The sequence below is a fragment of the Bubalus kerabau genome, chromosome 21 (assembly GCF_029407905.1).
Source record: "Bubalus kerabau isolate K-KA32 ecotype Philippines breed swamp buffalo chromosome 21, PCC_UOA_SB_1v2, whole genome shotgun sequence".
Classification (NCBI taxonomy): domain Eukaryota; kingdom Metazoa; phylum Chordata; class Mammalia; order Artiodactyla; family Bovidae; genus Bubalus; species Bubalus kerabau.
This window is the reverse complement of record NC_073644.1, coordinates 47,623,091-47,646,949: the sequence shown is the minus strand read 5'-3', so window position 1 is coordinate 47,646,949 and position 23,859 is coordinate 47,623,091. Positions and strand designations below refer to the sequence as shown.

General features: G+C 44.3%; 1 protein-coding gene and 1 long non-coding RNA gene across 4 annotated transcripts in view; one reads left to right on the top strand and one right to left on the bottom strand.

The window, feature by feature from the left end:
* Positions 1-23,859, bottom strand: part of SETBP1 (SET binding protein 1) — a 408,011-nt gene that overhangs the window by 195,766 nt on the left and 188,386 nt on the right. For all 3 annotated transcript variants that reach the window (XM_055559771.1, XM_055559773.1, XM_055559772.1), the window contains exon 3: positions 5,259-5,312. In XM_055559771.1, coding sequence (XP_055415746.1) covers positions 5,259-5,312 — 54 coding nt within the window. The remainder of the gene's footprint in view (positions 1-5,258; positions 5,313-23,859) is intronic.
* On the top strand, positions 10,541-11,888 carry LOC129636332 (uncharacterized). Its single transcript, XR_008706882.1, has 3 exons — positions 10,541-10,710; positions 11,003-11,214; positions 11,760-11,888. It is a non-coding gene; the product is annotated as an uncharacterized LOC129636332 (long non-coding RNA).

Sequence of the window (23,859 nt, the reverse complement as noted above, 5' to 3'; positions counted from 1 at the left end):
AGTATAGCTGAAATAAGATTGGCAAATGGTAATGATTACAGAAGCTGGCCCAGGGGTGTGTGGGGAACTGATCACATCAACTCGGGAAAACTGACTGTCAAAGACTTTGCAAACAGGTTATTAAACCATTGACAGCTTAAAATTGTTCACTGGGGGGATATTTACACCACAGAAATCAGCCCATGCTCCAAATCAAGGCTTTTGTAACAACATATTATTAAAATTGAATAATAGATAATAAACATTAGATAATAAATGGAGGATTATTAAACTAGTGTGCCTATTTTTCTGGACTTTGGAGACCTTGTGCAATTTGGTCCCAACCTAATTTGCAGCTATATCCTCACCATATTCCGTCTAAACCAGAGCAGTTAAAGCACTGTCTCCAGAACACACCCAAGAATCTCCACCCTTGGTTTGGTCTTCATCCAGGCTTCCCCTGCCCTGGAGTAAGTTCACTGCCTCACTTCCTTCTCACCTACCTCGGCCCACGTACCTAGAAGACTTTTTTGCTTGCTCACATAGATACAATTTTTCCTTCATCTGAATTCTTAAATAATTTAACCTAAGGAGAAGGGGACGACAGAGGATGAGATGGTTGGATGGCATCACCGACATGATAGACATGAGTTTGAGTAGGCTCCGGGAGTTGGTGATAGACAGGGAAGCCTGGCGTGCTGCAGTCCATGGGGTCGCAAAGAGTCAGACATGACTGAGTGACTGAACTGAACTGAAACTTCTCTGCCTGGGGGAGGGCATGGCAACCCATTCCAGTATTTTTGCCTGGAGAATCCCCACGGACAGAGGAACCTGGTGGGCTACAGTTCATGTGGTTGTAAAGAGTTGGACACAACTGAGCGACTAAGCACACACTTCTCTAACGAAAGGAAAAGTTGAATTTGCTATATGTGGCAGCCACCATGCTAGGTTACTTTCACAATATTGTCTCATTTGATCCTCACAACAATCTGTGGGATAAGCAGCACAGCTTTTTTGCTCAATAAGGAAAATGAGGATTAAAGCTATTAGGCAACTTCCCCAGGTTCACAAAGCTAATAGTGGTAGAATATTCCAGAACTGCCAAATTCTGGGGAAGAGTCTGTGCAGCACGTAGCTCTACATAAAGATCTCCATGGGCACTTTTGAATGAAATGGCAGCTCAGTGACTGAAAGTCCTGTTTTCTCTGAACTGAAAAATGTTTTCCCATGTGTTCGGAGTGACTCTTCTTACCTTTCACTGCAAATGTCCCCTTGGCCATAACAGCAATAGCCATTTTAGAAATTTCTTTAAAATAGCTACCCTTATATAACAGCTATTACACTTGCCTCCCAAAATCCTGTCATTGAGGCATACTTGAAGTAAAATCTAATTTTTCCTATAAGAAGCCTCCTCTCTCCTCTGAGACAGTGGGCTGTTTATGAAGCAGGTGAGAACCAAGTCCTTCAGTCTGTGCTCTCTTTTGGGGGATGGATCTTCTCAAGGTTGCTTTCCAGCATGGCAGATGGACAGATGACGCTTGCATCTGAGCCTGGGCCCCATGCTATGGTTGTTTCTTCCTAACACCCCCACCAGGGCCCTTGTAAGCATGTGCTTAAATGCCCATGGGCATATACACAGACACTTTACTACAAAATTTAAACAACCGTCAGATGCCTGTAGGAGAGGCAAAGAACTAACTGCAAAGAAGCTGTGGCTGCTATTTGAATCCTAGATGAGAGCAGAGGATCTCGCATTTGCCTTGGATTGCTCCTGGAGAGCTCAGCCTGCAAAAGGAATGGAATGTCTAGCAAGAGGGGCGTGGTGAATAAATGATGGTACTAGCAAGAAGACAAAAATAGCTAGCTGCTAGAAGATTTTCCAGTGACATGAAAAGCAGGCAAACAAACAAAAAAGAAGGTTAAAAGGCATATAAAATATGAGTGTCAATTTTTTAAAAAAATCCCATAGATGTGTATGTTTTTGCACAATAATTATGGTAAGACTATACCCCAGAATGTCATTATAAGTATTTCTGGGGTGGAAAGAGATTTTCAAAATTTTCTAAATATTTTCCAAATTTCTTCTTTTTAGTTAATTTTTACAGTTAGCATCCATCACCACACAGAATTACAAATTTTTTCTTGTGATGAGAGCTTTCAAGACTCACTCTTTTAATAACTTTCAAATATAACTAGAGTCACCGTGGAGTACATTACATCCCCAGGACTTATTTATTTTATAACTAGAAGACTGTACTTTTTTTTACCACCTTCACATATTCCGGAGTTTTTACAGTGAACAAACTTATAGCTCTTAACTCAGAGGAAAAAAAGAGTAAAAATAAAATGAAGAAGAAGTCACATGACTGTGGGGCTTCTACTAAGCTTCTACTGCTTTTAATCCTTTCAAGAATGGAGAGAGATGGTCTGGGAAAGGTAGATGAGGGTCCTCATTTCTAGTCATCCAAGGATAAGAAGAGGGGGCTCAAATATGTTCATTCCTTCAAAGGCAGGAGGAACAAGGTGTTGGAAAATGAAAGATGTGTTTGCAGGGGACCAAATATTAAGAGAAGAGTCTGGGTGACATAGGTGTGAATTTCAGGAGGCTTTCCATCTGTGTTTTTTTCAACCTACTGAGACTAGTAACCTCCAGTAAGGCAGTTCTTCCTGCTCACCCAGCACAGAAGCCAAGCTCACCGACCCAGGAAGAACTCTCAACCCTAGTGCACAGGCTGTAAAATCTCAGCATCAGGCTCAACCTTCAAAGTAATGTGTTTATTTCCAGGAATGAACATGGTGCCTTTACAAGCCAATAATCACAGGGAGAAAGGCTGACAGTGACTTCCTGACCCTCCTCTTCTTTATCTGGATGAAGAAAAGAAGGAGAGAGACAGGGACAGGAGAGGTCAGACTCGTACACTCATTGCTCTCCACACCTTCAAACTGGAGGGGCAGCAAGGATGAGGGAGAAAATCATGACTATTTTCCCTAAGAGGCTGCAGCAGGAAATGCTTCAAGGAAGGAAAAAAAAGACAAAAACTTTTCCATGCAAGTGGTGAATGTGGACCACGTGAACGCCAACAGGCCCACTGACAATGAGTCCAGGGAGGGGCCCTCAGTGAATTGCCTCCTGAAAGTCAGTGACAGTTCCTAGGAAGGAACACACCCATGAATGACTGGACATCAGGATGCCTGGGGATCAGTTTCACCTGAAACCCAGAAAGAAGGGAAAACAATAACAGAAGTCAATGAACTGGTGCACAGCCCCGAACGTGTGGGCAATGTCCTGTTTCTCTCTGGAAAAGCACCCAAGAGGGTGGTGTGGATGCGAGACACATCCGGGCCTTTTTGATTTAGGAACAACACTGAAGAGCTGACTTTGATCTGGGCACCACACTCTGGCCACAAGATTCCCAGGGCCTCCTGGCCTCAGGAACATGCATCCTGAGGAGTGAAAAATACACATTTATATTCCAGCCGCAGGGGAATGACACACAAATGGAATAATGTGGAAAGGTCAGATGGAACCAAGGGAGTGAGCCATCTGCACCAGCCACCACAGTGTAACCGGCAGGGAGCAGGGGAGCTGCGTTTCCAGGATCATGGCCTCAAGTGTTATGGGCAGACCCCCAATATATCTAACAATAGTTCATTTTAAATCAAATATCTTTAGAACTGTGGGCTCAACAAACAGAGAGAGAATATGATCAACTCAGAAATAATGCCAAAACCACACACACACCCATACACACACACACCCATACACACACACACACCCATACACACACACACCTTCCATAAAGGCAGTCTCCACTATGTATCCTTTTCAAGCCACAAAGCAACACAGTACAAAGCCTCTTCCCTGCCCTTTATTTTTATAAATTCCAAATAAAAACAAATCTTTGGCCAGGTTGCCACTGTGTGTGAGTATAGGTGTGGAGGTGGGTGGGACATGAATCGATTTTCTTTTATTTTTGTTTTACATTCTCTGAGCTCACCTGAAAGCTTGTGTGCATTATGTGAATAACTACTTGAATAAATTATCATTTTTCAATATTGTCAAAAGGCTTCCTGACTATTTTTAAAACCTCACTGCATCCTGACAGAAGGATTAACAAGCTGTGATCAAAACATCCCAAACTGTACATGGATTTATCTTTGACTCCCAGCAGCGGGGCCCTGGAATTTGCTCACTGTTTCCCTCAAGCCTCTTACTCTACTTCCGATCTGGTCCCCAGTGCTCTCAGTGGTCTGGGGCCTCTTCTCCCCAGGTCTTGGGGTCTCAGTTTCCTCCAGCCGTAAAGGGGACCCACAGGATACGCTCCACATGGGGGAAGTGTAATAAGGGTACAGTGAGCTCTTGGCTATAAAACACGTTTAAAGAAGAAAACATCCTCAAGTTTATGGAATTCTTGTATTAGAAATTACCTGCTCTGCCTTTGGGAGTCCCTACAGAGGTGCGGCAGGTGGGGTCTTGGGCAGCACTGAGTTGTGACAGGAAGTTTCCTGCTCAAAGGGGAACAGAGGCAGGGGTGAGATATCTCATTTCTTGCTCTTGGATTTACCTGTCTTTGCACACACATTCCATCTACACTGGGATCCACGTGGAACACAAGGACTGTGTGTGTTTGGTATGCATTTGTGTGTGGCGTGGGGGCGGGGGGTGGGTTATGCATTTGTGTGGAGACAGTAAGCTTCCTTCCAAAGACAGGCAAGGTGATTTTCCATCTTCAAAGCTGCCAGGGAGGTCCCAAGAGAGACTTTGCCTGTGCCTCTTGTCGCTTGCTCATAGTGACCTCCAAAAAGCATTCTGGCCAGAGATAATAATGGCCCATTTTCCAACCAAGATCAGCAAAACTCAACCATCTGCCTCTGCGGAGTCTGAGATTAACCTGGCCCCCAGACTGTGGCTACAAGGCATTTGCTCACAAAGATTTCACAAATGGGAGTACCCAGTACCAAAGAGGAGAAATGCAGGAGAAAATCCCACTTTCTACATTCTTGGTTTAACCCTTTCCTATGCTGAATCACCCACCACCACACATTCCAAGCAGCTTGGTCTACTCTCTTTCACACTATAAAATATTAAGGAAGCAGAAAGAGATGGTTTTGTTTGTGATGAGTTGAGAGGAGCCAGTGGGAGATGACAAACTACCAAGTCACTGTCAAGGCTGGTTCCCTGAGTCAGAGACACTGGAAATCCAAGGTGGGGGTTTGTGCTCTGGTGCCAACTTTGTTTTCTCACAATCAAAATTCATAAAAGGATCGGTGGAACTTACTTGTGGCTGAAATCCTTTGAGGTCGCTGGCTGCAAGGTCACTGGCTGTGAGGAGCTGGAAAAGAACAAAGAAGTCTTCCTTAGTGATAGCTCTCAACAGTTTGCATACAGCATTCCCAGGACAACTGATCAGCAATGGCTCAGACCAAGCCCAGAGCCAGGGCTAAGTAGCAGAACCACAAAAGGCAAATGCAGTGCTTCTGGGCTAGTAGCCTGGAAGCAAGGCCTTTTCAGCTTCTGTCTACTCTATTTCTGACTGTCTCTGCTGCCTTCTATCTTCTTTCCAGGTGCGATCAATCCTTCAGTCTTAAGTTAGGCAGCATGAACTATGAATGGATTCCAACGGATCCACAGAGTCCCTGAGATTGTAAATACAAATTGCATGTGAGTTCACACACTTCTTTAGGGAGAGGGTCCTTGACTTTCAATCCTTCAGTCTTAAGTTAGGCAGCATGAACTATGAATGGATTCCAACGGATCCACAGAGTCCCTGAGATTGTAAATACAAATTGCATGTGAGTTCACACACTTCTTTAGGGAGAGGGTCCTTGACTTCCTTCCTACTATCAAATTATCCTGTGATACCACAAGTAAAAGAGACAGTTAAAGGCCCATCTCCTCTGGGAGGGCTGTTGCTTCTTCATCCTCTTTTTTAAAAATCAGACCAGTGAAAATGGCCCTATCCTCTCCCCAGCTGCACATGACTCAGTTTCCTTTTACTGTATGTTGCCTTTCATTTTATATACTTTTGAAATATTCAGAGTTTATCAGTCCAACTATCATGCACAATGTTGATGGATAAGTCAGGCTATGTACATTCTGTATCTGTGTGTTCAATCCATATTAAAGGGTAAAGTTAAGGTTTTAATATGTTCGCATGCTATCCAGAAAACACTCAGTGAAGTCCTAAGATGAATTAATAAAATACTCACATTCTTAATTGTTGCTCAAAAATGCTGGGAAAGCGGGATAAAGAGAAAAGAGGCAGATGCTTATTTTGATTCAAGGAGTGTGACTGCTTGCTAGCTTTGTTAGGCCTGGAGAGCGTTTGTGAAAAATAAGAGAGATTTCATGTTTGCTGTAACAATATTTTGTTTGGTTCAGGAAAGAGAGGAAGTCATGCTGGGCTGCAGTGCCTCCAGCCTTAGAAAAGCTCAACTGGGCTCTTTAGCTCAGAAAAGTTCATCTGAGCTCATTGCTTTTTAGGCAATGACTTTGCCTAAAATGATGCACAAAGTGGTGTAAACTCAGGGATAGAATAGGAAGGAGGTGGAGATTGAAAAAGCTGTACCTCTCTCCCCACACCCAGGCCTGCAGGTAGCTTCCCGCAGCACCCCCCAACCCCAGGGGACAGGGAATTTGCCTGGAAAGGTGGCACTATCCTGAGAGAGAGGCAGCTCAGCCCCTCTGACTGCAAACACAGCCACCAACAAGCCACAAGGGCAAGTGATGAGACACTGGGGCCGGAACATAATTATAAGGCATCTCTGCCTGCAAGGAACATACAATTTGGTCCAAGGGTAAGACACGCATGTGTCAGTTTGAGTAGAGTGTTAGTGTCAAACTGTGAACAACGTAAGGCAAGAAAGGTCAGGGTGGGGTTACTAAAATAAGAGTTTGAACTGAACCTTGAAAATGGCAAGGCGGCAATGCAGGGAGCCCCTTTAGGTGGGCAGTGGGAAGAAGACATGGGAAAGGGGTTTACCAACCCCAGCAGGCAGCTCACTCTGCATTATCCCCTGCCAGCCATGGCGTGCTTTAAGGAAGAAGGGAGGGAATCAGTATCGTGGTTGCCGCTTTACAGAATTTTTTTTAATCTTCAAAACTCCTTCATGAGATAGAAAGTATCTCCACTTTATGGATGGGAAAATTGAGACTTTGGGAGGTTAAATAGCCTTTTTTAGGTCACACAGGTATGGCAGGAACTCTTCTACTGCCTTTTTACAAGGTTTATGAGACAACAGAAGTGAGAGCCAAACATCCAGTTCTTCCTAGTCCTGAGATGCTGCAACAGAAATAAACCACAGGGGTGTTCAGAGCATCTTAGTATTCGCACTATTTTGTCAAATCAGAGGCTTGGGATTGAGTAATGATCATATCCAAGTTGAATGGAAATAGAGATATGGCATTTTGGGTTATTATTCCTAATGTCCCAAGCTCAACAAAGTTAGGATCTATCCCACCCTCGCTGGAAAACTTATAACCTTTTCCCTTCTCTTAGAAAAGCAAAAGATGCATGAAATTTAGTTCTTTTTTCTTTCTTGGCTGTGCCGCACAGCATGTAGAATCTTAGTTCTTTGACCAGGTATCAAACCTGTGCCCTCTGTGGTGGAAGCACAGAGTCCTAACCACTGGACAGCCAGGGAATTCCTACAATTTAGTCAATTTAGTTCTTAATTATTTAAAGTTTTATCTTGTGCTGTTGTGTGTGTGTGTGTGTGTGTGTGTGTGTGTATTTAAATTTTCCTTTTTGTAACCTAAACAAGCCCAGGCACAACAAGACAATGGTTTATATCTCACACAACTATTGCATTTCTCAAGAAAAGTCTTGACGTACAATTAGTCATCGAATGCCTGTTGGTCAAATAGTGGGGAATACTGTCAAACTAGAGGTGAGGACTAGAATGACTAAATTGCTGAGATGTCTGAGAGACGGCCTATGACATCCTTCAAGTTGACAAGAAGAAATGACACCTAGAATGCATAGCACCTAGAGCACTTCCTGCATGAAGTAAGCATTCAAATATCTGGATGAATTAATCAGCTCCAACATGGGAACAAGTCCTTCTATATCCATGATAGATTTTACTAGAAAATATCAGCTTATGCTTCCATGCACGAGTCAAGGTTAAATTGAAGAAAGAACAGTATGGGCAAAATATAAACCACACTCCTTGAACACACCCCTTTCTAGAGCTGATTGTTTCATAGGTGATTCCACATTCTGCACCCAGGAAAGGAGAAAGAACTGGCCCTCAGGCACTGAAGTGTGGAGCTCAGGTGCAGATTAGAAATACACAACGGGAAGTCCAATATTTCAGAATTGAAGACCATCTAGATCTGGACCCCCAAAAGAGACTTCCAGTCTTACAAAAAAGACTTCCAGTTTTGTCAGGACTTGAAAGAGACAGCCAAAGATCCCTGGATGGATGAGGAAATCACTGTGTCTCCAGGCAGCTCAGGAGCCACCTCTGCTGGGCAACTAGAGGAGCGGAGATGGTACAGACAGAAGATGCCCACTCTGTCCATCTCTCCCTCCTTTCAACCAGCACAGCTCAGCTTTTCTCTTTTTCATGTAAATAGTTTCATTTGAGAACAAATGTTCTGCCACTAAAACAAATTTGAAACCTCTAGACTAAGTCCTTGTTTTGCACAAAGTTGAGAAGTGGCTTCTTCAAGCCCACTGCTAAGCTAACAACAAGCCTGTGTGGGTCCATGACCCCTGGTCCCTCTGCAGAAATATCCACAAGTGACTGTCTTGGTCCGGTCCAACCCTCACACCCAGGCATGACTGGTTGCTGGCCTCTATCCTGAAGGTAGGGAAGATGGGCTCAGCACTCAGGAGAGGCGGAGGCATGGCCAAGAAGAGATGAGAATGTTCTTCCATAAGGAGTGTCCTCAAAAGCACTGATACAGACCATCCAAACTGTCCCCCACAACCAGATCCTGTCCTCATCCCGTCCCACAGGACAACAGTTCACTACTCGGAGCATCCTAGCTGTGTGGGGAGGGATTCAGGACAGGGAGGCAGAGAGGGAGGAAAATTCAATCCTCCCTAGCTCTGGGGACTTCAATCAGGCTAGCAGTAATGAAAAGGATCCTGCCTTTTCCCAGGATGGCTGAATGTCTGCACTGCTCCCAGCAAGAGAGCTGGGCGGGTGTGGGGGAGAAGGGCAGACGGAATTACATTTAAAAGGCAAAGGAAGGAGAAAATTCTTTCATCTCCCTGGTGGAGCTGGGCAGTGTTCCTGGGGCCCTGTCTCAGACCGTTCTCATTCCTGACACGTCTCCCTGCTCTCTGCAACAGTCCACATTCAGAACATTGGGATGATGACCCTGCTTTCCATTTTGGAGGAGCTGTACTTTCTCTCTTGGTGCAAGCTCAATTTTTTTTCTGGGTCTCTCTAAGCCCAAAGGGCAGGCTGGGGAGCAGGGGGGTTAGAGGAAGATGAAGGCAGCTGTGGGGCCCTCGGGTGAGAGAAACAGCTTTCGTTGCACAAGCATTCCATTTGCACTCCTCTCGCACCCAGTTCACTGGATGGGATCCCTTTGCTTCCAGTCCAGCACCAGAAGTCACCCCCAGCACAGCTGCAGCCAGCATCACCCTGGGACCTCCATGGGCCTCAGACTGCCTCTCAAACAGCTTCCTTTTCACCTGCTAAAGTCTACAGCTTCCAGAGCTTCCTTCAAAGGAGGGGAGGAGGCTGCTCCACTTTCCTTTGTGACCTCCAGCCCCAAGAACATCACTTCCCCTCATCAAAAGGACACACCACATCTGGGTAGGGTGGGGCCTAGTATGTCTCCACCAGTGCCTCTGGCTGACCCAGGACACAGGTGTCTAGGAAGGGAATTCCTGATACAACACAGGCGGGGGGCTCACACTCGACATGTGGCTGAAAGGATCTCAGCCTTGTAGACACGCAGCTGGACGCAATGAAACCTGGCTGTGCTAGGGATGCTCTGGGTCATTTGCCCTTCTCCAATATTCACTTGACGTGGGCCAGAGAAGCAGATGACAACATGTGAGATGGATGGGTAGAAGGATGGATGGGTGGGTGGTAGATCCGGAGGTAGGCAGGTACACAGATAAAGGAACAGGGCAAAGACTGCTTTGGGAGAACAAATGACCCTAATTCAAATTTCCCTTAAAGACACCATCCTTTCATTAAGTATGCTTTTTATCTCATCTGTCCTCTTTTCAATCTATTCTCCTTTCCCTTTCCTATTTTTGTAGGAAACGGATGTTTTTTTCCCTCTTTATGTTGTGAAGTTTTCACTTGCTTCTTACTTTGGCTACAGGATGGACCATGAACTACATCTCACCCCAATTTCTCAAACCACGGAACAGTTGGGGATAGCCTGTGTGGAAGGCAGCGTTCCAGGAAGCAACACAAACACCCAATTATGTGTGCGATTGGAGTTGTTAGGAATCAACTAGAAACTGGGGCCCAGAAAGAGTGACTTAACCAGCGGACAAATCAGAAGCAACAAAGCCAACCATATGTATGCAACTCAAAGAAAGTTTTAGATGATCTAATACCCGGGGCTGGGAGACTTAAAAGGGGGAGGGAAGGGCAGCAAAGTAAGTCAGGGCTTAAGACAGAGTAAAGGAAAGAAAGCTAAGGAAGAGAGCTTGGTTTCTACCAAGCAAAAGGCTCTGGAACCAACCATGAGTAAGCCTGCAACAGAGTTCCAGGAACACAAAAGGAAACGTGGACACTGAATTAAGAGAGGTAAAACGGAATCACCAGGTTGCTATTCCTCACAGGATGATAGCTGGGACACTGCTGCATGAAAGTTTAGACTCAGAGGGTGAAAACTCACGTCTTGGCCCTGGGTCTGCCTCCACTCACTACGGGATCTGTTTTGGTGTTGCTTCACCTATTCAGGTCTCATTTTACCACGTATAATATGAATTCCACATTTCTTCTGGCCCCACAGTTTCAGTACCCCAGTCTCTCTAACCTCAGGGATAAAAGAGGTGTGACGGACTTTATCTAGTCTCCTCTCTCTCTTTTCTTCCAGGAATTCTCCCCTACAAAACACTTCTAAGAGGCTGTCTACACTCTCTGGAAGGATTCCTAATCAGAAGGACAGACAGGAGGGCAAAGAGATAGTCCTGCACTGTGTCTCTATTACTGGTGTGCAAATAGGAATTTAGACAGATGGTCACTCAAGCTGCTACACGGGGTCACCATCCCAGAGAGGCTGTGGTCACATCCACATCCAAACCAAAGGTAAACAACCTTACAATTCGGAAACCGTTCATCCTAACTGCCAAACCATGTAGGGTGGGTGATGCAGGGGCCGGGCAGCCAGCTTCTTCACAGCCTAAGTTACACACTTGAAGTGGCCATCCTAGCTGGGCTGAGTGTTCTTTTGCTAAATCCCTTCAGCTAAATCCCTTTAGCCTCTAGGAATTTTAAAGGTTAAACCTGAAACCACTGATACCTCCAGTCTTAATTTCAGGCTCTGTTCCAAAGAGCAACGAGGATGACTAATAATAACTGAATATAACCCCAAGCAAGTCTGGTCTTGATGGCTTATACTTTTCTTTTATTATTTTTTAAATAATGGGATTCTAATATTTATAGATGAGATCTGTAACAAATTCCCCTAGACATGCAGCCAAAAGAGCTCTTACATTGCTTTTAAAGATTCTACGTGTGATCCTGTACATAGAACCTATGCTCTTAGAATGGTGTGCATATTTGGTTGCTGTCCAAGTCACAGTTATAATATTTCAACTTCTGGGTGAGCATGTATTTAATCCTTCTTGCAGATTAGAGCTACAAGTACCAAGCCTAAGAACAGAAGAGGCCTCTGAATGCGCTAATCTGGAACTCACTGAGACAAAAAGTCTTATTTCGTGTAATTTGAATCTAGTGAACCTACAGAAGCTCCTCCTGCCCTTTTTGAACTTCCCAGTAAAACTCTTTTTAAATGCCTTGTTCTGCTGACCAAGGAAACTGGATTTCATGGATGAAGGGCATCTTGTGTGGAGTTGGGTGGGAAGTTTACAGAGGTAAACTTGGTATAAACTAATGACATGAATGTCATATCCTCATTTATTATCCGTTTTGGTAAAAAGTAGCTCAGGAGGATTAAGTCATTTCTGGGGTTCCACCATTTGCAGGTGGTAGGGAGGCATGGAAACCTGGTTTGGTGAACGCATGTTCCCTTCCACTACATCACAACACTTCATGATGCCCCCTGCTACTTTTGTAGTGTCTATTTATAGAAGGTCTATCAGGTCCTTTATGATGCCTCTGATATTTCAAAATGAACCATGCAAAGGACAGTTATAGAACAGTGGTTTTCAGATTGTGCCCCAAGGAGCTTTGGATTCTAAACAAGGGATTGCAAAGTGGGTGAGAGAAGATGAGTTGGGGAGATCCAGGTCTCCATCCCACTTTAGCCAGAATGCCACACTTTTACTGGCATTTTATATGGAATTTCCATTTAAGATCTAGTTGATTGGACACTATAAAAAAGAAAATTTGAAAGTGCATATCTTAAAAGACAAGGCCCCTACGTAGTGAACAAGCCACTCTGATGCTAACAGAATACACCTGGAGTAAGAGAATTAACCAGCTTACCTCTTTAAAGATGCTCAGAGAGAAATCTCTTACCAGGAGTGGAATGGATGCGTGATCAGACCTCATTTTAAGAAATCAGCCTTTTTAATACTTGCCATGAGTTACTCATTGGGAAAATGCTTTCTCTTTCCTTTCCACTTTGTGCAGGCAGTGATGTCTATTTTTTTTTTTTTTTTTTTTATCTGAAGGTCAGCAGACTACATACTTAAGAAAGCATAACTAGGGACTTCTCTGGTGGTCCAGTGGTTAAGACTCCATGCTCCCAAGGCACAGGACCCAGGTTCCAATCCCCGGTCAGGGAAGTAGATTCCAAATGCCACAACTAAGAGTTTGCGTATAGCAACACAACTAAAGATCCTGCATGCCCCAACTAAGACCTGGTGCAGTCAAATAAATAATAAATAAAATAAATTTTAAAAAGAAATCACAGCTAACATCAGAAAAGAAAGGAGCTAAGGACATGTTGCTTTCCAGGAGCATGATCTGGGCTGTTGGTTCTTTTCTTTGAACAAAATGCAAAATTCACATTGCATCAGAAGCATCCATGAGCTATTCCCAAAGCCTATAAAGGCCAGGAAAGGAGGTTGCCCTCACTGAACATCACAAGCGAAGCTGGATACTAGGGGAGAACCCACCCTCATCTCTGCCTTTTCATCCAGTACCGCATTTCTGCTTCAAACTGACCAGATGATCTGCTCATTTGGCTCCAAGACTAGTATTAAAGTTTTCTAATGCATCTCCTTGGCAAATCCAAGGGAATTGATTTACACCCCTAGGCTCAGTCAGCAGCAGAGAATGGAAAAGTCAGAAGGTGCTTGCTTCAGAGAGCATCTGAGCACTGGAGTCAAAAGCTTGGCTCCTCAGCTCAGTGTAGCCAATTTGGCTGAGACTCTGGGTCTCTCAGGCCAAGTCTAGAGCAATTAATCACAATTACAGGTGAATATCTAAAAGGGATAAAGTCCAGCTGGATCCAGTAGAGAGAGCTGAGCCTTGTAGCTGAAGGTAGCCACAGCTTTTGTAAGCCACAGGTAAAGTGGAAGAATCTCCTCCTTTGAAAGCCTACCCTGAACTCTTGGCAATTATGATTAAAAAAATATATATATTATTTTTTAGGATCTACTTTGCCCCTTTATTGTACCAGGTAGATGCTTTAACTTAGTATTCCTCTTAATCTTCACATTATTAATGTAGGACAGTATCATTTTTCACCAGTTCACAGTTGAGTAAACTGAAGCTCAAATTGGTTAACTGATTTACCCAGAGTTATGAGAGCAAAAAATAGCAGAACTGGAATTTGAACATAGCTCTGAAATCGTGGCAAGTCCATTCCTCTGTCTAAGGCATCCATGACCCCCTCTGGAACCACTAAATGGAACGGTGCTTTCTTCCTCCCTATGGTGTCAGGGTCTCATCCCCGGCCCAGGGACATTGGAACCACAGCCAGTCAGACCCCAGATGACCCATCATGCATGGAACAGCCAGACTTCTCACTTCCCATCAGCCCCATGCAGCCTCACGGTGCAGGCATCTAAGGTAACATCTTGATCTTCCCCTCACATTTCTCTGAATTCAAGTTAACTTTTCCCAAAGGAGCTTCGTTCCTGAACCCTGGCTGACCAAGGACTCACTAGGGTCTGCACTGATACATCATGTGGCTATTCTCTCCCTAACCAAGTTCACCCCCTCTGCCTCCCTCCCTGCTTCCCTTCCTCCCTTCCTCCTTTCCTTTTTTTCTTCTAGCTAGTAGAACGTTCGGAGATGGAAATGGCAACACACTCCAGTATTCTTGCCTGGAAAATTCCATGGACAGAGGAACCTGGTGGGCTACAGTCTGTGGGGTAGCAAAGAATTGGCTACAAATGAGCACATCAGCAATACAGGGTTTGCAGTATGGTACAGATACAAAAATAGAAATACAGATCAATGTAACAGGATAGAAAGCACAGAGATAAACCCACACCTCTATGGTCACCTAATCTATGACAAAGAGACAAAAATATACAATAGAGAAAAGACAGTCTCTTCAGTAAGTGGTGCTGGGAAAATTATATGTAACAGCTATATGTAAAAGAATGAAATGAAAACACTCTCTAACACCATACACAAAAATAAACTCAAAATGGATCAAAGACTTAAATGTAAGACCAGATGTGATAAAACTCTTAGAGAAAAACATAGGCAGAACACTCTTTGGCACAAACTGCAGCAAGATCTTTTTTAACCTATCTCCTAGAGTAATGAAAATAAAAACAAAAATAAACAATTGAGACTTAATTAAACTCAAAAGCTTTTGCACAACAAAGGAAACCATAAACAAAATGAGAAGACAACCCTCAGAATGGGAGCAAATATTTGCAAATGAAGCAACTGACAAGGGATTAATCTCCAAAATTTACAAATAACTCATGCAACTCAATATCAAAAAAACAAACAACCCAATCTAAAAATGAGTGAAAGATTTCAGTAGGCATTTCTCCAAAGAAGACATACAGTTGGCCAATAAACACATGAAAAGATGCTCAATATCACTAATAATTAGAGAAATGCAAATAAAAATTATAAGTTATCACCTCACACTAGCAGAATGACCATCATCAAAAAATTTTACAAACAATAAATGCTGGAGAGGGTGTACAGAAAGGGGAACCCTCTTACACTGTTGGTGGGAATGTAAATTGATACAGCCACTATAGAGAACAGTATGGAGGTCCTTTACTAAAAATAGAACTACTATACGATCCAGCAATCCCACTCGTGGGCATATACCCAGAGAAAACCATACATGTATCAAAAAGATACATGCACCCTGACGCTCAGTGCATCACTACTTACAAAAGCCAGCTCATGGAAGGAACCTAAATGTGCATCAACAGAGGAATGGATGAAGAAGATGTGGTACTTATATACAATGGAGTATTAGCCATCTAAAGGAACAGAACTGTGCCATTTGCAGAGATGAGGATGGACCTAGAGACTGTCATACAGAGTGAAGTAAGTCAGAAAGAGAAAAACAAATATTGTAGAATATTGCTTATACATGGAAACTAGAAAAATGACATGGATGAACTTATCCGCAAAGTAGAAATAAAGACACTGACATAGAGAACATACGTATCAATACCAAGGGACAGGGGGAAGGGGAAGTGGAATGAGTTGGGAGATTGGGATGGACATATATCACTACCATGTATAAAATAGATAACTAATGAGAACTTTCTGTATAACACAAGGAACTCTACTCAGTGCTCTCTGGGGACCTAAAAGGGAAAGAATCCAAAAAAGAGGAGTTATATGTACACATAGAGCTGGTTCACTTTGCTTCACAGAAGAAACTAACACAACATTATAAAGCAACTATATCCCAATAAAGATTAATAAATCAAAATTAAATATTCTTGAACTATAGAAATTTAAAAAAAAAAGACAGTCTTTGTTTACCAAATACCTCTGCTTACAGTTTTTCATTAGAAAGATTACTAAGTCTTTTTAAGGATGTAAATCAGGTTATTTGCTTATTTATTTTAATTAACCAAGGGGAACTTGTTCGTTTATATTCCTTGCTAGTGGTTGAAATGAAAATGACTTTGAGACTCTATCTGAAAACTGCGCAATTACCATGCAATCACTTTCACAAATGGTCCTGCTCTTGCACTCTAAGACTGTACAATGTTGCAGCCATTGTATGTGCTGTGTACTTACTTGGTCCTGCCATTTCCTAGGACAGGGTCTCCTTGAGGACTGAGACATGTGGCTGCTTCCAGAATGATTCTTCACCATTAAAGATACTCGACCGGGTCTGCCACAGCTTTCTAATGATGTTCTCCAGGATATTAAGCCAACAGAACACCCTTGGAAAACAGGACTAGAGTCCTAGCATAACAACTTTGAAGAAGGCATGGTTCTCTGAAATATCTATCCTGGGAGTTTGTTAAAACTCTGTTCCTCGTGTATTTTATATAGGACTTCTGGAAGTAGCTGGTTCACCAAAAATTCTTTTCTGCCTGGGTGTGTATGTATCTACTTCACATAGTCCTGCTTCAACTAACTGTTTGCTAAAAATGGTTTCTTATGATTTTACTCTCAAGAATAAGATCATCTATCTGGAAAACAGATATTTTCTTTTCATCAAAAGCCATCATATGTGGACTATATCTCCCTGCATCTCTTCCCCCAATAAGGTATCCTTTAACTGGTTCTCCCTGAAATCACACGTGTGCCTGACTCACAGTCCACATAGTTTTGGACAAGCCTGCTCAGAATTTCTGGCTGGCTCAGTGGGGCAGGGTAATCTCTAGACACTGCTCACTGAGGCTGCACAAAATGAATACAACACACAGATGCTATATCAGCAGGACTGGAAGTAGCTGCTAACTTAGTCTGAAACCCCCTTAGTAATCACATGGCCAAGTCCTTTATTTATAGCACAAAGGGCCCACCAAGGGACTGGCAACATTCACTTTCAGGGCTACACTTGGCAATTCATCTGGTGACCTTGGGCAAGTCATGTCCCTGCCTGGCCCTCAGTATTTATGCCTGACGTGGGAAACTCTGTAAGATCACCTCATGATCTGACAAGCTGTGAATCCGGAAAAGGCTATGGATGGCCCTGCTCCTCACCCAAAGCACTATCAGGCATCACATAAACTGTCGATTACTAAAGGTACTTGGGAGGGAGTTATCATAGCAAAATGGTGGAGTGGCAGAGTGGAAGGAGAGGCAGGACCCTGGACAGAACTGAGAAGCTGGTGAGGCCTAAGTGTATGTTTAGGAGAATCCAGGCTCTCCATCTCTTACTGAACTAAGACTTTTAAAGCCAAAAATATCCTTAGGCAAGTCACTGACCAATTTTTTTTTTTTTTTTTTTTTTTTTGCTCATTTCCTCCATCTGTCAAATAAGCAGGATGGTTTCTGTCCCTTCATCATTGGTTTCTGTCTTTCATTGTTGCTGAGATGACTAAGTAAGATCATCATTTGAAACGTTTTTAGATCTAGGAGTAAACATATCTCATCAATATCATACTTCACCATTCTTTGGAGAAGTAAGCTGCCTCTTGTTTCTCTCCACATAAGCCTGGTTTCAGGAGAGTATCCATAATCAATCAGTTACTCCATAATCGCACTGTAACTGTTCCCACTACAGCTATTTGCTGTGCTTCATTTCTAACTGGATAAGAAGAATTGGAATCCCCAGGTCTTTTGATTAAAAGAAATTCTAGATCTAAGGAACTGCAGCTAAGAATAGAGGTGAGAGTAGCCCGTAATGTGGAGGGCAGAGGATCTTTTGCTACATCATGAGCTATATGGAGCAAGTCTTAACTCTGGGACAAGAGGAGCAAGAGGGTAGGGAAGCTGTATCTACCCTTGTATCTAAACACGAGGCACGTGTCAATAGCAGTGGTCTAATCTCCCCCATTCACCCCAGGGCTTTCCTTGACCTCATGGGATACTAACACACATCCTAATTCTAAAACTCACAAGCTTATTTCCACATAATACTGACAATAACTTGACAATAGGGCTGTCTTTTAATTATTTACCCTCTGTTATCTGTTGAGTGCCGTACTACAGGCGTTCTTCACAGTCATATCACAGGGAACGCTGCTTTTTTCCAAGGTGTAAAGTGGCTTTATAAGAGAATGGTGCAGTATGATACTGATGAAATGTCTTTACTCCTAGATCTAAAAACGTTTCAGGTGATGATCTCACTTAATCATCTCAACAACAATGAAACGCTTGAGGGACAGAAACTATCCTGCCTGTTTGACAGATGGAGGAAATGAGTCAAAAAAAAATTGGTCAGTGACTTGCCTAAGGATGTTTTTGGCTTTAGAAGTCTTAGCGTAGAAGGGATCCAGGGGCTGATTATTCAGACCAGCCTCCCTCCAATGTAGGAATCCCCTTTTCTAACTTCTCTGACAGATGGACACCCAGCTTGAATCGTTCTGAGGAAGTGCCGCTCCCTATTTTAGTCTTCAGCAAATTCTACCTTTATTCACTTGAAATATGCCTCAGTAAAACTCATCCCCCTACTTCTGAGGAATAGGAGCTAACTGCCTCTTTTACTGTCAAGATCTCCCCGTTAAACAAGCAATATGAACCCATTTTACAGATGAGGAAACTAGTCAGCCCACTCCAGGCCACAGATCTCAAGTTAAGAGCAAGACACTAAACCCAGAGGATTTCAGACACAGCCTCTCCCATAAATTCTCCAGTCTTTCCCATGTTCCCACACTGTAGTATACTTGGTCCTCCTGCCACTGGCCATTCCTAATACATTTGATGACCAGATATATTTATATCCATACAGCCTCAGGTAGAATATCCTAAGGGCTTTTAACTCGTCTCCTCTTGGTTTCTGGTGTCGTCATCATCTAGGTTACAAATGCCTCCACCAAATGTGGCTCTGTGTCAGCGGAAGGAGTAACTGCTACTAACAAGTCTTGTCCTGGAAAAATCTTTAATAACTGACTTTCTGGGGGAGAAAAAAAGGCCTGATGTAAGACACTTGCCTATTTCCACAGTGTAAATATTCCCACCAGTTCAAGTCCAATAGATGTGCCCCATGCCTCTTGCCACCACGAGCTGGCTGCAGTACACCACAGTGCCCACGGGACTATCTGCTACAGACCACTGACAACTGGACTGGAACACAGACCGGTGACTTGAATGAAGCAATGTCCAGAAATTAACATGCTCTCTGCGCAAATCTGTGTATGAAGTAAGCCAAGCTTTTGAATGGAGTAAATGTGAAGGATGCTGATATTCATGAAATAAATTCATTCAATAAATATATATTTTTCTAGGAACTGGGATATAAAAGTTAAAAAAAAAATCTGTTTTCAACAAGAGAAAATAAAGTAAAATGATAACAATAAAAATAAAATAATGCTGCTGCTGCTAAGTCACTTCAGTCATATCCGACTCTGTGCGATCCCATAGACGGAAGCCCACAGACAGAAGCCCACCAGGCTACCGACCCCAGGATTCTCCAGGCAAGAACACTGGAGTGGGTTGCCATTTCTCTCTCCAATGCACGAAAGAGAAAAGTGAAAGTGAAGTTGCTCAGTCGTGTCCGACTCTTAGCGACCCCATGGACTGCAGCCTATGAGGCTCCTCCATCCATGGGATTTTCCAGGCAAGAGTACCAGAGTGGGGTGCCATTGCCTTCTCTGAAAATAATGCTATAAGCTATTAAATGTAATAAAGGATGAGAAAAATAAAGCAGAAGAAAGGGGCAGAGTTTAGGATGTACTGCTTTAAAGTAAGCCAGTCAGGAAAGGTCTATCTAACAAGAGAATATCTCAGTAGACAGAAGTAGGGGAGTGAGCTGTGTGATATTTGGAGAACGATCCTAACAGGGGGAACACAGCGTGCATAGTTACTGACACGGACATGAGCTCAGTGTAGTGGTAAAACAGCAAGGAGACCAGTGTCACTGGGGCAGAGTGAGCAAGGGGATGGCAGCTGGAGACGGGCGCAGAGCAAGGCCATGCCACACAGAGCCATCAGGCATTAGTCCCGAGGTCTCGGTCATAGCATAGCACTCTAAAGGACATGGGGAGTCTTTGGAGGAGAGCAGGGTGTGGGCTTCCCAGGTGGGGCAGGGGTAAAGAATCCGCCTGCCAATGCAGGAGACGTAAGAGACCTGAGTTTGACCCCTGGGCTGGGAAGATTCCCTGGAGAAGAAAACGACAACCCACTCCAGTATTCTTGCCTGGAAAATTCCATGAATAGAGGAGCCTGGTGGGCTATAATCCTTGGGGTTGCAAAGAGTTGGACACGACTGAACAACTAAATGGAGAAGGCAATGGCACCCCACTCCAGTACTCTTGCCTGTAAAATCCCATGGACGGAGGAGCCTGGTAGGCTGCAGTCCATGGGGTCGCTAAGAGTCGGGCACGACTGAGCGACTTCACTTTCACTTTTCACTTTCATGCATTGGAGAAGGAAATGGCAACCCACTCCAGTGTTCTTGCCTGGAGAATCCCAGGGACGGGGGAGCCTGGTGGGCTGCCATCTATGGGGTCACACAGAGTTGGACACGACTAAAGCGACTTAGCAGCAGAACAACTAAACACAGCAGAGTACAGACACAGCACACAATTTGAGTTATACTGCTAAAGGATTCCCAGCTGCTGCGTCGAGAACAGCTCACAGTATTTGCTGATGGACTGGCTGTGGAGTGAGAGGGAGAGACAGGCATGAAGGATGACGCCCAGCATTTTGCCTTAGAAAGATGGAGTTACTTCTAAAAATTGGGAAGTCTAGGGTGGGTGGTGGTGTAAGTATGTTCACAACCCATGAGTATTAGGTGTGACTGACAAAGAGAACCTCAGTGCAGAACAGATGTGGACAGTGGACCTGTGGATGCGCTGGGCAAGGAAACCTGAAAGGTATGTGGGATTTATCCAGTGTGTAGGCCATAGTGAGAAATCTGCATTATTAGGGATTCAAGATAAATCCGAGGAAATCTCAGATAAATGTGGTGAACCTGCTATAGTCTGAATGTTTGTTTGTCCCCAAAATCCATGTCAAATCTTGACCCCAACGTAATGGTATCTGGAGGCAAGGCCTTTCGGAGGGGATGATGTCATGAAGGTGGAACCCTCATGAATGGGACTAGTGCTCTTACCCCCAGGGAGCTGTTTAGCCCCTTCCTCCATGTGAGGACACAGTGAGAAGAACCAGGAAGCAGGTCCTCACCAGATAACAAGCCACTCAGCACCTTGATCTTGAATTTCCTAGCCTCTAGGACTGTAAGAGATACATTTTTATTTACAAGCCATCTAACTTATAATGGCTTCCCTAGTGGCTCTGTGGTAAAGAACCTGCCTGCCAATGCAGGAGACTGGAGTTCGAGCTCTGGGTCAGGAAGATTCCCTGGAGAAGAAAATGGCAACCCCACTCCAAGATTCTTGCCTGGGAAATCCCATGGGCAGAGGAGCCTGGAGGGCTACAATTCATGAGGTCTCAAAAGAGTCAGACACGACTTAGTGACTAAACAACAAGCTTACGATAGTTTGTTATAGCAGCTAAAAAGACTAAGAGATGAACCTGGCCCTATTTCATCTCCATCTTGGTTGAATTCGCTGGGTGTGAGTTTTTTCAGACCTGTGGACCCCATGCTCCGTCTTGTTTTCTGGCTCCATTCGGGTCTAAATTTCAACTTTGTCTTATGGAGCCCATGGGAGTACCAAGCCCATGCAGTGTCTACACTCTCTGGATACACCAGTGAACAAATACGATAGAAATACTGACCTCATGAAACTCAAGAGTCTAATCAGGGAGACAATTATTTTGAATAGCAGAAATAAGTGTAATTTAGAGTTGTGACAAGTTAAAAAAAAAGTATGGATAGGGTAGAGAGTTAAGAGCAACCTGATCAAGGGAAGCTTTCTTGAGGAAGCAACAATGCAGCTGAGCCCTGAGGAACGAGCAGACATGGCCAAGCAGAGAACCACGGGAAAGGTACCTCCGGAGATGGAGCATCATCCTCCAAAGGCCTCGAGCAGAAAAACAATGTGTGAATTGGAAGGGCCTTACAATCTCTGGGCTTCCCTGATAGTTCAGTTGGTAAAGAATCCGCCTGTAATGCAGGAGACCCTGGCTCGACCCCTGGGTCGGGAAGATCCGCTGGAGAAGGGATAGGCTACCCACTCCAGTATTCTTGGGCTTCCCTTGTGGCTCAGCTGGAAAAGTATATGCCTGCCATGCGGGAGACCTGGGTTCAATCCCTGGGTTGGGAAGACCCCCTGGGAGAAGGGAAAGGCTACTCACTGTAGTATTTTGGCCTGGAGAATTCCATGGACTATATAGTCCATGGGGTCGCAAAGAGTCAGACACAACTGAGTGACTTTCACTACAATCTCTAATGTGAAAAGTAGGCTAGACCGAGGTGAGGCTCCTGAATCCTAACCAAATCCTTGATGACCCAGCACTGCGCCCTCCTTCCATTCATTTACTGTCCCTGGAGCTCATTTTTTTCACCTGGGAAATGGGAACACCGATCAGGCCCATACTGGATTGTCATCAGTCAGGTTCATGTACCTCCTAGCAGCTTAATCTTCAGCTTCTGTTTTCTTATCCATAAAATGTGGGTAACACTAGCTACCTCATAGAGATGTTTAAACAATGAAATACATGTCTGTAAGGAGGCTAGGCAGTCAGTGCTTCATAAAGGTCAGTTGCCCCCCTCTTCTCAGACCCTTAAGGGGTGCAGTGAGGCTCAACTTGCACCACTGAAATGGGATGGTGGGGAGGGCATGTTGTCTCCCACTAACAGGAGCGATGGATGGCGGTAAGCCTCACGCTCGTTCCTCTCCTTTGCCTGCTCCCACGCCCCTGGAGGGCTGTGGGCAAGGTGGAGAGGCTCTGGACACGGCTCTTTTGTGGCTGGGTTTTAAGTGGCCACCTCAGCAGAAGGCTGATACCTTGCCTTCCTGGGCTGAGGGTGAGGGTGGGCAGGAGGTGGTGGGAAACCTGGCTCTTCTGTGAAAGCTTTTATTAGAAGCAGGGGATTCCCCAGTGTTCTTTCAAAGTCTTTCGGCCACACAGTAAATGTCCCAAGGTCAAATTTATTAGTGTATCTAACAGCCCCGAGAACTCTTGGCTTCGGTGCTGAATCCCTCTTATCTCCTCTCCCCGCCTGGAGCCTTGCAATTTAGCCAAGGCAGCTGCTCATCCCCCTCCCCCAAATCTGTATACAAAAATAGATACATGCAGGCGGTCACTGCTTTCATGGGTCCATCATCAGAAACTAGATCTGCTCAGGACACTCTCCAATAAGGGGAAAGAGGAGCTGGTGGATGATTACATGGCAGAATGACAGAGCTTGGGCTGGTCCCCAGCAATCCAGAAAGGGTACACACAGCACCTGGGAAAAGCCTTTTTACTGTCTGAACTTCAGCTTTCTTATTTCTGAAAGAGATCCAAAAATTCTGCTGAGCTCACGGGGTTTGGGGAAAATATTTTTGGGATGGCGGTCATGAACATCCTTCATACCTGTTATATAAACAAAGACTATTATTGAGGATACTATGATTTCTACTGTTTCCAATAAGCCAAATGACCATGGTTAGGTGAGGAGAGGACCCACTGGATCCCTTGTGGAGCTGGCTGCTCCTGAGTTGGACCTGGGATTCATCTCAGAAGAGCAGCTGCTATTTAACCAGCAGCTTCACACCTTGCCTCTTGGGAACACAGAGGGACCAGGCTGCTTTCCCACAGCCATGGTGGAGAGCACGGGTGAACAAATGGCCAAGGGCACAGCAGGCAGGGCAGCCA